The sequence below is a fragment of the Podarcis melisellensis genome (genome assembly GCF_964234715.1).
Source record: "Podarcis melisellensis genome assembly, chromosome: 9".
Classification (NCBI taxonomy): Eukaryota; Metazoa; Chordata; class Lepidosauria; order Squamata; family Lacertidae; genus Podarcis; species Podarcis melisellensis.
The window spans coordinates 35,093,921-35,107,865 of NC_138541.1; the positions used below are offsets into that span (position 1 = coordinate 35,093,921).

Below are 13,945 nucleotides of genomic sequence, written 5' to 3' on the forward strand. Positions count from 1 at the left end.
TTACAGACTCCGCTAACCCAGAAATAGAGCTTCAGGTTAAGAACTTTGCTTCAGGATGAGAACAGAAATTGTGCAGTGGCGGCATGGTGGCAGCGGGAGGCCCCATTAGCTAAAGTGGTGCGTCAGTTTAAGAACAGTTTCAGGTTAAGAACGGACCTCCGGAACAAATTAAGTACTAAACCCGAGGCACCACTGTATTTATAAAAAGATGATCAGCTGTTCAGTAAAGCACACATTATGGAGTACAGCATACATTGAGAAACACGAAGTGTAGAAGGACAGTTTAGGCCTCCACAGATTAAACAAACAAACAAAATACAGCTCAGTAAAGGCAACTTATTGTTCTCTCTATTGAGGATTAGGAAAAGAGGAATCAGACACGTGGGGCTGCAGTGTTCTCTGAAGACAGAGCACCACCAGCACCTCACATTTCCCCCAGCACTTGTCAGTCAGTACAACAATTGGGGAGGTCTGTATTCATCACAGATCACGTTTCACTGATTGGAAGGAGGACACAGTTCTCATTATGAAGTCTCACAAACTGGATTCAAAGACACCGCAAAAAGCTTCACACCTATCCTGGCAACTTCCTTCTCTTCTTTAGGGAGCTCCCTTACATGCTGTTGAAAAACCACAATTCGCTCTTAATCTTTCTACAAATCGTAACTATATTGCTGGTGAAACCCTTTCTCTATAAGCACATTGTTGATGAAACTCTCTCCCTTATTTAAAATGGCTGTAAATAGAGGCTTCCGGAGGCGGCGCAAAACGGCAATGGCGGTCCTCTTTACTCAGTGAAGAGGGGCTCCGCGAAAAAGGGTCTTCCGCTACGGCGAAGCGGAGACCCATCCAGATAAACCGCAGGCAGAGCGAGCCTGTGGCCGTGGGACTCGGCGGGTGCCAGAAGCCCCCCCAGAAGCGAGGAAGGGACCTCGTAAGAGGCTCCGGATCGTGAACGGGGGAGCGGCGCTGTGAGTTCATCGCTCTTTTCGCGGAAGTGAAGCCGCGCTGCTGTTGCTGATGAGCGCCGACCTTTCTTCTTGAAAAACATCGAGATTGGCTGCAATCTACCCGTGAGTAAGGGGTACCAAAGAACTGATTAAGGATTAACTTAAATTTGTCTATTTCGGCTGAAAACGGGAGGCGAGTAACAGGAAGTCCGCCTTCCGGTCCTGCTAATCGGAGCAAAGCAAAGAACCCGATGCGGGCTGAAGCGTTAAAAAGAGACTTTGAAAGAAGTAAGAAGGGGCATTAATAGACTGTGTGTTTCTAGAAATTGAAAAAGAGTGAAGAAATAAATGTTTTGGTTCAGTGTGCTAGAGAATCTTCCTCCTATTGTGAAGAGATGTGGAATTGAAGGGGATAACCGAGTTATTGGACTGCCAGTGTTGCAAATGAGTACTGTCAGGCTGCTGAAACTTTTCTCTTAACATAAACTGTTGCATTGATGGATACACTATCGCTTTAATACTGTCATCGAAACCTCTCTGTTACCTTGTGGCACTAATTTGAAACAGAACTCTCTGAAATCCTCCTTTCTGAACTTGGGGATTTCAGTTGAAACAGGAGCTTTGATGGTGGAAAAGAAACTTTCTTTCCTTTGAAAACCCCCCCTAGTGGATTTGCGGAGGCATAGTGGCCTGGGAACTGTATCTTATTGGGATTTTTTGTGGTTTAATTGTTTATACTCTGGACTTGCCTTTCTCATGGATTGAAAGACTATTTGACCTTGAACAGCAGCTGGGGAATGAGTGGCCCAGCGAAAACAAGAGCAGCTAAAGCTAAGGAAGCTTTAGCTGAGGAAGCTAAAGAAAAGAAAAAAGACAAGAGAGCTGGGCAGCTGGTCCAAACAACCTTGATTCATCATCGTAGATCCTCGGTGCCAACTGTGTTGACGGCGCAGGAGGAGGAAGTTGAAACGCCTGCTACAGAAGAAATGGCAGCTGGAGGAACTGATCCAGTCTTGAAACAAATTTTGGAACAATTGGCACTTTTGAATAAGAAGGTGGACGATCAGTCATCTAAAATTGATAGAGCTACATCTACTATCAGCAAGTTAACAGATCAGGTTTCGCAGCACACTCAGGCTATTGAGAAACTGCAAGGAGCTACGGCGGAGAACTACAAATTAGCTGCGGAAGCCAATCAAAAAGCTGAGCAAGCGTGCAAGAAGGTGGAAGAGATCAAAGGGGAAGTAAGACCTCTGAGAAGACAGGTAGGAGAACAGCAAGCCTACCTGTCAATGGTGGAACTGAAAAGTAAGGAATGTAATCTTAGGCTGAGGGCTGTCCCAGAGTTGGAACAGGGCAACCTAGAGAAATTCTTGACGGAGCTGTTTTCTAAATTTTGGGGGGTTGAAGAAGATAAAGACTTCAAGATTGTGACGGCCTTCAGACTGGGAAGATCGGTTAAAAAAGATAAGTCCAGAGACTGTTTGGTTTGTTTGAGAACAAGAGAGGAAAGAGACAAGATATTAGGCCAACACTTTAAAAAATCCCTGGAAGTCGAAGGCAAAAGGGCAGAAATTTATAGAGACATTCCTAAATATTTGCTGGACCTTAGAGCCACATACACAGACTTGGCCAAACTGTTAAGATACAACGCAATCCCTTACAGGTGGGAATTTCCTCAAGGTCTGTCATTCACCTATAAAGGAAAGAAGGTAAGAATTAAAACGCCAGAAGACCACCAGAAGTTCCTACACGACAACGAGGAGGACCTCCAAAAGAGAGCCGCAGATTCTTGGCCTCCACCACCGGGATTACCACCAGGATCCATACCATCTGGAGGCGGCCCGGCACCACAGCTTCCGGAAAAGGACGACAAATTAGATACCCAACTGTGATACCTAAGAAGTAGACCGGGATGTCTCTACAGCTTCTTAGTTGGAATATAAATGGCGGGAATTCTCCAGAAAAACGCAGAAAAGTATTTCATATTTTGAAAAAAGAACAATTGGACATTATTTGCCTGCAAGAAACACATGTGACAAGACTCCATAGAAAAGTGCTAATCAATAAAAGGTTAGGCCAAGAATTTATTTCATCGGATAAAGTTAAGAAAAGAGGAGTGGTGATTTATGCAAAGGAGAACTTGTCCCCAAAATTTGTATTTAAAGACGAACAGGGCAGAATTTTGGCAATTGAAATCCAGACACAAGGAGAAAAGTTTTTAATTCTAGGAATCTACGCCCCAAATGATGGAAAATCGGAATTTTTTAAGAAGCTGCACGAGATTATGCTGGACTATTTGGACTATAACAACATTATCATGTTGGGAGATATGAACGGTGTCGCCTCAGTGAATATGGATAAGTCACAAAGTGCTAATATAACGAAAGATGGCAGACTTCCAAAAACCTTTTTTGAAATGACTGACAATTTGGATTTGATCGACATATGGAGGATCAAGAACCCTCTAGGGAAAGAAGGAACTTTCTTTTCTGAGGCCCATATGACATGGACGCGAATCGACCAAATATGGATAACTAGAGGGCTGGCACCTAAGACCAGAAAAGTGGAAATCTGCCCAAAAACCTGCTCCGACCACAACGCCTTGAGAATGGAATTGAGACTAAATACAACCGGATCGTTCAGATGGAGAATGAATGACGCCTTGTTAAGAGATCAGGAGATTGTTAAGAAGGCCCAAAAAGTTTTAAAGGACTATTTCGAAATAAATTTAAAGACAAATGTGGAAAAAAGAATAATTTGGGACGCAAGCAAAGCAGTGATAAGAGGGTTTCTAATACAACAGAACACGATTAAAAAAAGACTCTGGAATGAAAAGAAGGAGAAGATCTTGGAGAAAATAAGAGAAGGAGAGAGAAAACTGAGATCCAGGCCTAAATCAAAGGAAGTATTGAGAGAAGTGAAGTTTTTCCAGGCACAATATTCGAAACTGATAAATCAAGAGGTGGAATGGAAAATTAAACAAATGAAACAAAGATCCTTTGAATCTGCAAACAAATGTGGAAAATTGTTAGCCTGGCAGCTGAAAAAGAGACAAAAACTTAACACAGTTACAAATCTAGAGATTGAAGGGAGAATGGTTCAGAAACCCGATGAAATTAGAAGGTCCTTTCAGAGATATTTCAAAGAACTCTATTCTCAAAGGCCACAAAAAAGCTCAGAGGTGGACCAATTTGTTATAACTAATGGATTACAAAAAATACCTCAGGAAATTAGAGCAACCCTGAACTGTAATATTACAACACAAGAAATTGAATGCGCCATTCAGAACCTCCAACTGGGCAAATCTCCGGGACCTGATGGGCTTACTTCCAAATATTATAGGGTACTGAAGGACTCATTGACACAACCATTGCTGGAGGTTTGCAACCAGATTATGGAGGGGAGGAAGGCACCGGAAACGTGGAAAGAAGCCTTCATCACGTTGATCCCAAAACTAGAATCTGAAAAAACTCAACTTAAAAACTACCGTCCTATCTCACTCCTAAATGTGGATTACAAAATTTTCGCAGACATTTTGGCAAGTAGGTTTAAGAAAGTCTTAAATGAAGTGATTCATAAGGACCAAGCAGGCTTTCTCCCTGGTAGGCATTTATTTGACAACACAAGAAACATCATTGACATTTTGGAGTTTTTACAGATTAATTTAAACACAAGAGCGGTGTTGATTTTTATTGATGCGGAAAAGGCCTTTGACAACATTTCTTGGCTGTTTATGAAGAAAAATTTGGAAAGGATGGGAGTAGGGCGGGGGTTTGAAAATGGAATAGAAGCAATTTATTCAGAACAAAAAGCCAAATTGATAGTAAACAACGTGGTGACAGAGGAGTTTAAAATTGAAAAAGGGACACGACAGGGGTGCCCTCTATCTCCTCTGTTGTTTATTTCAGTCCTGGAGGTGTTATTGAACATGATTAGAAATGACCGGTTGACACAGGGAATTGTGGTCGGAGAGAAACAATATAAACTGAAAGCTTTCGCAGACGACTTGGTATTAACATTACAGGAGCCAGCCTCTAGTACTAAAAGAGCGTTAGAATTAATTTCTGATTTTGGTCGGGTGGCGGGATTTAAGCTGAATAAACAAAAAACTAAAGTTTTAGCAAAAAACTTGACAACTATTGAAATAGAGGAGTTCAGAAAAGAAACAGAACTAAATGTGGTTAAAAAAGTAAAGTACCTAGGGGTGCACTTGACCTCCAAAAATTTGAATTTATTTAAGGACAACTATGAGAAATGTTGGTCAGAGATAAAAAGAGATCTGGAAACATGGTCAAGATTAAAACTTTCCTTGCTGGGCAGAATAGCTGCTATAAAGATGAATGTATTGCCGAAAATGCTATTTTTGTTTCAGTCCCTCCAGATCGTGGATAAGGTGGAATGTTTTGGAAAATGGCAGAGGGATTTATCTAAATTTGTCTGGCAGGGCAAAAAGCCCCGAATAAAGTTCAAAATACTAACAGATGCGAAAGAAAGAGGGGGGTTTGCCCTGCCGGACTTGAGGTTATATTACGAAGCTGCAGCCCTCTGCTGGTTGAAGGATTGGATCCTATTGGAGAACACCGACGTCCTTGACCTGGAGGGATTTGATAATGCTTTTGGGTGGCATGCATATTTGTGGTATGACAAGGTTAAAGTTCATAAATTGTTCAAAAACCATATTGTCAGAAGGGCAATTTTCATGGTCTGGTCAAAATATAAAGACTTATTGGAGAGTAAAACTCCGAGGTGGCTCTCACCGATGGAGGCCAAAGCACGTAAAAGACTCAATATGGAGGCCCACTGGCCTAAATATTGGGAAATAATTGAAAAAATTGGAGATAAATGGAGGTTACAGAGTATGGAAAAGTTAAAAAACAAGGTGCGAGATTGGTTGCATTATGCTCAAATCCAGGAAGTTTTTAAAGCAGACAAAAAAGTGGGTTTTCAGGAGGAAAAATCGAAACTAGAAACAGAGTTGCTTGAGCCAAAATCTAAGCTAATTTCGAGAATGTATAACTTGCTGCTTAAATGGAACACACAGGATGAGATTGTCAAATCCTCTATGATAAAGTGGGCACAGGACTTGGGGCATAACATTATGTTTGAAGACTGGGAAAGGTTATGGAACACCGGAATGAAATTCACGGCATGTACTGCCTTGAAGGAAAACATTATGAAAATGATATACCGGTGGTACATGACCCCAGTCAAGCTTGCAAAGATATATCACCTGTCCGATAATAAATGTTGGAAATGTAAGGAAGAGGAAGGGACATTTTTACACCTCTGGTGGACCTGCCCGAAAGTGAAGGCCTTCTGGGAAATGATATATAATGAACTAAAAAAGGTGCTGAGATTCACCTTACCTAAGAAACCGGAGGCCTTCCTTCTGGGCATGGTAGACCAGAGGATGGTCAAGAAAGATAGAACTTTCTTTATGTACGCTACTACAGCAGCGAGGATTCTGTTGGCAAAGCACTGGAAGACACAAAATCTACCCACATTGGAAGAATGGCAGACGCAGCTGATGGACTATATGGAGTTGGCTGAAATGACTGGCAGAATTCGAGACTCGGGAGAAGAAGAAACGGAGGAAGTTTGGAAAAATTTTAAGGACTATTTGAAAAAGCATTATAAGTTGTATGAATGTTAAAAAATGCTCCTTTCTAGGAAGGTATAGCTTCAGTATCGGCAAATTTTTGAATTGATAAATAAGACACTATAAGACAGAAGTGAGGTAACGAAATATTTTTATTGTGTGGAAATTAAAAATTAATGCAACTGTATTGAAATGTTTACATCAGATAACACGATAAAATGGAAGATATATTGTTATGTATAAAACAAGTCAACAAATTGCTGAGGTTTTGGTTACACAGGGAATGCAGTGCTCGGGAGATGGGGGAAGTCCATTGGATTCATGGAAGTATGTATTTGAAAGTGGAAATTTGTTTATTAAAAACCTAATAAAATATTTATAAAAAATATTTATAAAAAAAATAAAATGGCTGTAAATAACACTGCATTCTAATTTTTTAAACAGCAAAGCACACACTGATCTGGCATGCTCCAATGATAGTGGAAGCCGAATGCAAATATCCCTAGCTGTGGATTTCATACTAGAAGTAATTTTAACCAAGAGAGTTTCAAAGATACTCACTGCAATCCTATCCATGTATATTCAAACACAAGACCCAGTGAGTCCAATAGATACTACTTCCAAGTGTGTATGTATAGGACTGCAGATTTAAACAAGACATTAATTTTTATTTTAAAAGGATGTGCTATAAGTTAATATTTCCTGGATTTTGCAACTTACCTGTAACTGCAACAAATCCAAAACTTTTTTTAAAAAGGTATTTTGGACCCCAAAAGCAAAGCAAGGTTTATTAACTGTCAAGTGAAGAATATGATCGAATTATTATATCGAGGGAAATCAGTGGTTTCTTATCAAAACAGATGTTACAACATCCACTTTATTGTTATTACTGGTGGGAAAGAAGCCATTCCAGGGGGGAAATCTAGACCTGTCCAGCACATCAAAAAACAAACCACCCTCTTCTGCCCATGGCAAAGAGATTCTCCAACTACAAGCCTTTCCCAAATCCCATCTGCAAGCTAGAGACAGAGAAGGAAACTATTGTTTCACTAGTGAGTCAGTACCGCAGCTCAAAAGCGGGGAGGGGGGTGGAATGCGAAGAAGGCTTTTGTTTGTTTGCTTGCATGAACTCCCTGCCCAAGTCCTCCGAGTGCGCCACTGTGTCGCAAGCGCAAGCTCCATTAGGGAGCAAAGAGCGTGAAACAGCTTGAGGACTGAACCCAAATCCTATTAGAGGGCCGGGAAGGGCCAAGCAGACGGGCAGCCGAACAGCGCCTCGTCGGCTTCCTGTTTGCGAGTCAGGTGCCTCCCTTTGTGCTTTGCTCTGACTCGTCTGTCTCTCGGCTTTCTCCCTGCCAGTGTGTGTGTGCGCGCGTCCGCAGACCGGCTCGCGCTCCAGGTCGGGCGGGAGGAAGGCGGCGGCGGCAGCGTGGGGGGGGGGCGGTTATTCCTGTGTGGTGAGGCTGAGCGCTTTATCTGCCTATCTCAACCCCCTCCTCCTCCTCCCGGCTGCACTGGAGAAATGCCCCGCTGTCTCCAACAAGGGGCGTTCCCTCTCCGGCTGCCTTTTCCCTGGAAAAGCAGGGAGGCAGCAGCAGCTTCCTTCTCCAACCCCCCACCCTCGGAGGGAGGGAGGGGGGAGTGGTGGTTTCTCCACGCCTGAGGAGGAAGGCGGCACGCCGCGCAGCAGCGTTCGCTTCCAGGAGGGCGCACTTTGGGCCGCGTTTACGCTCTTCCCCGCCCCCCACGGCTGAGCGCTCGATAGAGCAGACAAAGCGCCGCGGCAGGCGGGGGGGGTGGGGGGGAGGAGAAGGTGTAGCGGACTCCGCCTGCGGGTCGCGGCTGAGCCGGCCTTCCACGCGCCGGTGGGAGGGGCCGAGGCGGTGAAGAGTCCCACATCAATAAATGGTCCTTCTCTCGACAGGGGAGGAGCCGGCGGCGGCGGCGGCTGTCTCCCGCAAAGTCCGCGCCCGTTCCTTTCTCTCCCTCCGCCCCGCCAGCCTCCGCCTCCTGCGCCGCACCACTCGCCCCAGCTCCTCCTGGGCTGCCACTGCGGCTGACCCCGCCGTCAGTCCGCGCCCTCCAAGCCTCCCACCCAACTTCCAGCCGGGGGAGGGGAGGGCGGCTTTGTCAGGCAGACGCCAGCTGGTGGGGTGGCTTGCCGAAAAGCTGGGCGGCGGGGAGGTTCCGGCTCGCTCCTAGCTTAGGGCGGCCATAGGGCAGCAGGAAGGCAAAGGGACCTTGCAGCTGCTTCTCTCCAGCTCAGCTACAGCAGCAGACCTTTATTAAAAACTGAACCTTGCGAGCGGTTGCCTAAATCTAAGCTCCACGTCTTACTTGGGCAAACATTCGCCGCGCGACCTTGTTCATGTTTACTCCAAAGTAGGCAATCACTTTTTTAAAAGGGGGGAGTCACAACTCAGTCCGTGTGCTTCAATCCGAAGCGCGTTTACCTGGGAGTAAGTCCCACTGAGTGCAGTTGGACTTATTTTTGAACACACCTGCGTAAAATCGTTCCTGTTTGAGGCTGGGGATTAAGAGGGAGCTTCCTTTTAATATACATACTGTATACATATTTCAAATGAACACCGTATTTTAGTAATTGGTTGACTAGGGCGCAGTAGAGCCTCAACCCTGGTTTAGGAGAGCTGCTGCAACAGAATAAGCAAACAAATTCGAAAGAGCGACAACAGCCCAAGTAAAATAATAATAATAAAGAAAGGAATGCCCTCGCCCTGCCCTCCAGCTGCCCCTGAGACCATCTGCCTGGATTTCGGCAAGCAGCTCCCATCGACACAATCACTGCGCCACCAAAGGCAGAATATTTCACAGCTCTCCATAAACTCGATTAGCTTTACTCGGCTACACCTACTGGAAACCAGGCACGCTGGAAGCAGGGACTGACAACAGATCTGTTAAAACACAAAAAAACAACCCTGACCGCTTCTCCGCTCCCTTCACTAAAGCTGTCGGAGGGTAGTCGGGAAGCTAGAATGGGTGTGGAAAGGGATTTCCTAATCGATTTGATCAGAGCAGCTCCCGGCAGACGATCCTTCCCGGACGGTTTTCAAGGGGAGGGGCGGTTTTAATAGGGACACGTACTGACTATTTTGTTTTAAGACAAGATCGGTGACCCGGCGAGTTCTTGTTTAATTTCTTTTAACCATCTGGGTGAGTGTGAAACGCCACTTCCTACTAGTAGTTCTTACGCCACCGGCAGGTTAGCTCCCGCCCCTTTGCTGTTCTCTTCTAAGCCTCTTAAAAGGCCAAGGAAACTTTAGAATTACGAAAAGGAAAGGAAGAAAAAAAGGCAAGAAAGAAATGCAGCCCAGGCGGCCGCTGAGTGGCTGGGGCGAGTTTGAAGAGACTTGATTGGTCCGCTGCACGCCGCGCACACTCACGCGCCGCCGCCAGCCGAGGAGGAACCTGCCCAACTTTTCCTCCCGAGGGCTGTCACTCCCGCTCCGCAAAGCCAGCCCACAAAGCTCCCCCTCCGCTGGATTTAAAGAGGCAGCGAGCATCCTCGCAGACACGCACCCACGCTGGCCAGAGAGATATACACGCGCAGGCACACGCACGTGCTTTCCCCCTGGTCTTCCCGGCGCTCCTCCACAACTGCCTACACAACAAGGGGGACCCTCCAAGCGCGTCGGCTCTCCCGTGCGCGTTTTTACGCCGCTCTTCCAATGGCACGTGAAACAGCCAAATGCACAATTCATTTGTTTCATTGTTTTGCGCCGTGATCGATGCAATGATACCTGTGAGCGGCTGGGGGAAGTGGGGTGGGTGTGTGAGAGTGTGTGACGCCGGCAGGTGAAGAATCATTACCTGAGTGATTGATCCAAGTGGCAAGCGAGAGACAGACAGAGAGAGACAGAGAGCGAGCGAGTGGATGCGCGCGGCTTAGCCACCCCCACCAATGCAGAGGCTTCGACAACTCCTCTTCAAATAGTCCATTTTGCTTCCTGGATTCCCATATTAGTTATAGGACCAAAGTTTCCTCTCTCCGCCCATTCCCTGGCTTCAGCCAAGCATCCCTCGCTTTCTCTCGCTCTTTCTCTCTCTTCCCCCAGCCTCCTCCCCAACCTCCTACATCCGCTCCGGCGAGAAGGGAGAACTCCAAATGAGAAAGCGCCAGCCCACAAGTGCTCCGCAGCCGCCCTCCAGCCCCCTCTCGCCCGCCCCCTTACCATGATCAGCGTGTGGTTCCTCTGCTCGGCCGTGGCACACTCGGCATCTTGTTGCTGCTTGCTGCTCGGGTGCTGCTGCTGCTTGCTGCCGCCGCCGCCGCCTCCGGCCCCCGATTTCTTGGCCCTTTGCTCCAGGGTCCTCTGGTAGAGGCTCACCGTGTCCCTTCGCTCCAGCTCCAGCTGCTCGGCCTGGGCTTGCTGGTACCTGTTCTCGCAGTTGACGTGGTGCCTCCTGCAGCCCTCGATGCGCTGCCTCAGCCTCTCCACCACGGTGCTGTGCTTGGGAACGCCGCTGCTCCCGTTAGTGCCGCCGCCGCCGCCGCCGCTATGAGTAGCGCTGTTACCGGGAGGAGGGCCGTGGGGAGCGTTGTTCACGCCGATCCCGGCCCCGCCGAGGCTGCTGCTCAGGTTATTGTTGAGGCAAAGGCTGCCGCCGTTCGCGGCAGCGGCGGGGGTTGCAAAATCCCCCATCCTCTTCTCCGCGCACACTATTTTGGAAGAACTTTTCCCCCCTTTGAGAAGCGGGCGCCACACGCCAGGCACAAACAGGGGGGTCCTCCGGGGGAAGATACTCTTTAACGGACCATGGGGGAAGGAGGCAGCAGATCCCCAGCGAAATGTTTTGGGGTTGTTTGGTTTAAAACAAAATACCCCCAAAAAATTTTTAAAGCCTCTCTCCCTTCCTTGTCGATCCTTTCCGGCAGGAAGAAAGCTTCCCCCGCCCGCCCCCCACAAAAAAGAAAGAAATTGCCTAAAGAAAATGTTAAAAGCCGAGACCCAGGAGGCGGTGCTGCGAGGTTATCGCCAGACACAATCAACAAACACAGGAGGAATCCCAACAAACTGATCGGTAGCTTGTTCGGTGGCAAACTCCGGGGAGTGAAGATCAGATCAGTCCACCTTTGAAATAATCCATCATTTCCAAAACAAATCCCAGACCGAAAACCTCCTTGGTCTCCCCCATGTATGAAAACGGAGGGAGAGAGAGACACGCACCCACATGCGTGCAAAACAGGCAGGAATCTCTCTCCACGCTCCACACTTCTACACACACACAACACACACTCGCACAAGACACCTACGGACATACACACCGGGCAGACAACGCGCACACAGGCACCCCAACATCGCACCCCGCGCCACCGGGCGGCAGGCAGCGCCGCTTTCTTAATTGTGTTTTCTCTCTCCCGGGGAGTAGGGGGAAAGGAAAAAAAAGTTTGGGTGTTTATTCCGCACCGTGTTCTCAAAAGTACTTTGGCTGCTCAGTTGTATTTTTCAACAGGAACCTAAAAGGGAAAAGGAAAAAGGAAAAAACACAGCAAAAGCAAATCCTCCAGCTGGGGGGGAAGTCAACACGTGAACAATCCGGGGCGATCTGCAAAAGTAGCTCGCTGAAGTATTTGCAGAACGTACGCCGAGCTGCTACACACGCAGACTGCTCTGCTCTGCTCTGCTTGCTGCTTCTCCTCCTGCCACCATCACAATGATCAAGTGCTGTCCTCCTCCACCTCCTCCTCCTCCTCCATGCCAGCGGAGTGATACCAGGACAAGAGCGCTCAATAAACAGAGCAGCAGCAGCAGCAGCAGCCGCCGCTCCAGCTCCTCCAGGCCGTGAGGCAGACCCGGGGACAAGGTGCAAAATCCGGCCCGGACCTTTCGCCAGCAGGAACGGACACGGCGATTCCCCGCCTAATTCCCCCTCCGGCTCCTAGCCACGCTGCTTGTTACCTTGGGCGGAAAATCAGGGACTGCCAGGACCGAGCGAGAGCGATCCGAGGGGGAAGCTGGAGAGGCAGGCAGTCAACTTTTGACCTGGTCGCGTGGTGCGTGTGTGTGTGTGTGTGTGTGTGTAATACGCCTGCCCTGTGTGTCCGGTTTCCTTTTTCGGCGCGAGCTGAAGCTCTGTATCATGCTGGCCTAAATTGTTACATATTGCATGGTATAGAACCTGTGCATGATGATGATGACCACAGCAAGGGAACGGCAGCTTCCTAACTCTCCTTGCCTGACGTTTACCACGTGGAAAAGTCAAGGGGAAGAAAAGAGGCTGGTGTTAGAATTAACCCTGATACGCCTCCCTCTACCCTCAATTCAAATATCCGAGGGGTGGTTTTTTTTTGGGGGGGGGGAATGCGGGAGAAGCACAGTCCTTGACTCACTCACTGGAGAGTAAATCTCATTAATTTGTTTCCGACTAAACTTATTTACAAGTTGAATTTAAAACAATCCCAGCCCTGGATAGAATGTAGGTGCCGGACACAGTATCGTCTACTGAGTTACACGAACCTGCTATTATTGTTACATCGATAGGCATACTATATATATACCATTTCTGGCCACAGAACACTTTTGTGAGGTAGGTTAAGTTTACCTATCGCAGTGCTACAATTCCCAGCACCCTTAACCAACTATAGTTCCCATGGTTCTTTGCAAGGGGAGGTGCGTGTTAAATGAATAGCGTGGACACAGCCATAGAGTGACAAGCCCAAGGTACTTTACTGCCTTGTAACGCCTTTAAAAAGGGAGAGAGGAAGAGTGAGATCCATCCATTATGCAAGGGAACCTACAATCTAAATCAGAGCAAAGAGGGAATTAAAGTGCTTCCTTATCTCTCAAGAACAACTACAGGTAACAAACACAGTGCATGAAGTTGGGTGGTGTTTGACTGTTCACTGGTTGGACCGCTAATTAAAAGTAGTTAAAAACTGGTACACTGTTCGCTTTCTCTACTTGGAACTGACTGAAGAAGTACCCGGTGCTGCACAGCTCTTTAGGAGGCAAAACACAAAATATGTCTCTCATTCACCTTTTCCACTCTTATTGGTTACTTAAAAGACTGCAAAATGAGAATGATTCAAATAAGGGCTGATGGGCAGCATCCAAAAACAGGCCAGAACTTTCTATTTTTAACAAGAAAACAATGTGAGGCTCAACATTTTTTCCAAGAGAATAGAGGGTATTTCCATGCAGAGCTGCTGAGAATTGCCATGATGAAAATAACTGAAGAAGCAGGGTATTTAGCCCATCTCATAGGTAGACACATTCAAATGCAACATGATAACATTGCACTCAATAGTAGTTGCAATCCAGGGGAGCGTTTCAGGTGCCTTAAGGCTGTCATCTTAAACAGGCACTAGGGAAATATTCTTACTGAAACTCTGTGGCACTTACTTATGAGTAGACATGCTTTGGCTCCAGCACAC

The 13,945-nt window shown here is 47.0% G+C and overlaps 1 protein-coding gene across 1 annotated transcript in view; it reads right to left on the bottom strand.

The window, feature by feature from the left end:
• Positions 1-11,457, bottom strand: part of MAML3 (mastermind like transcriptional coactivator 3) — a 279,257-nt gene extending 267,800 nt beyond the window's left edge. The window contains exon 1 of the mRNA XM_081925953.1: positions 10,743-11,457. Within this exon, the coding sequence (XP_081782079.1) occupies positions 10,743-11,213 (471 nt within the window). The 5' untranslated portion in view covers positions 11,214-11,457. The remainder of the gene's footprint in view (positions 1-10,742) is intronic.
• Between the last annotated feature and the right edge of the window lie 2,488 nt (positions 11,458-13,945).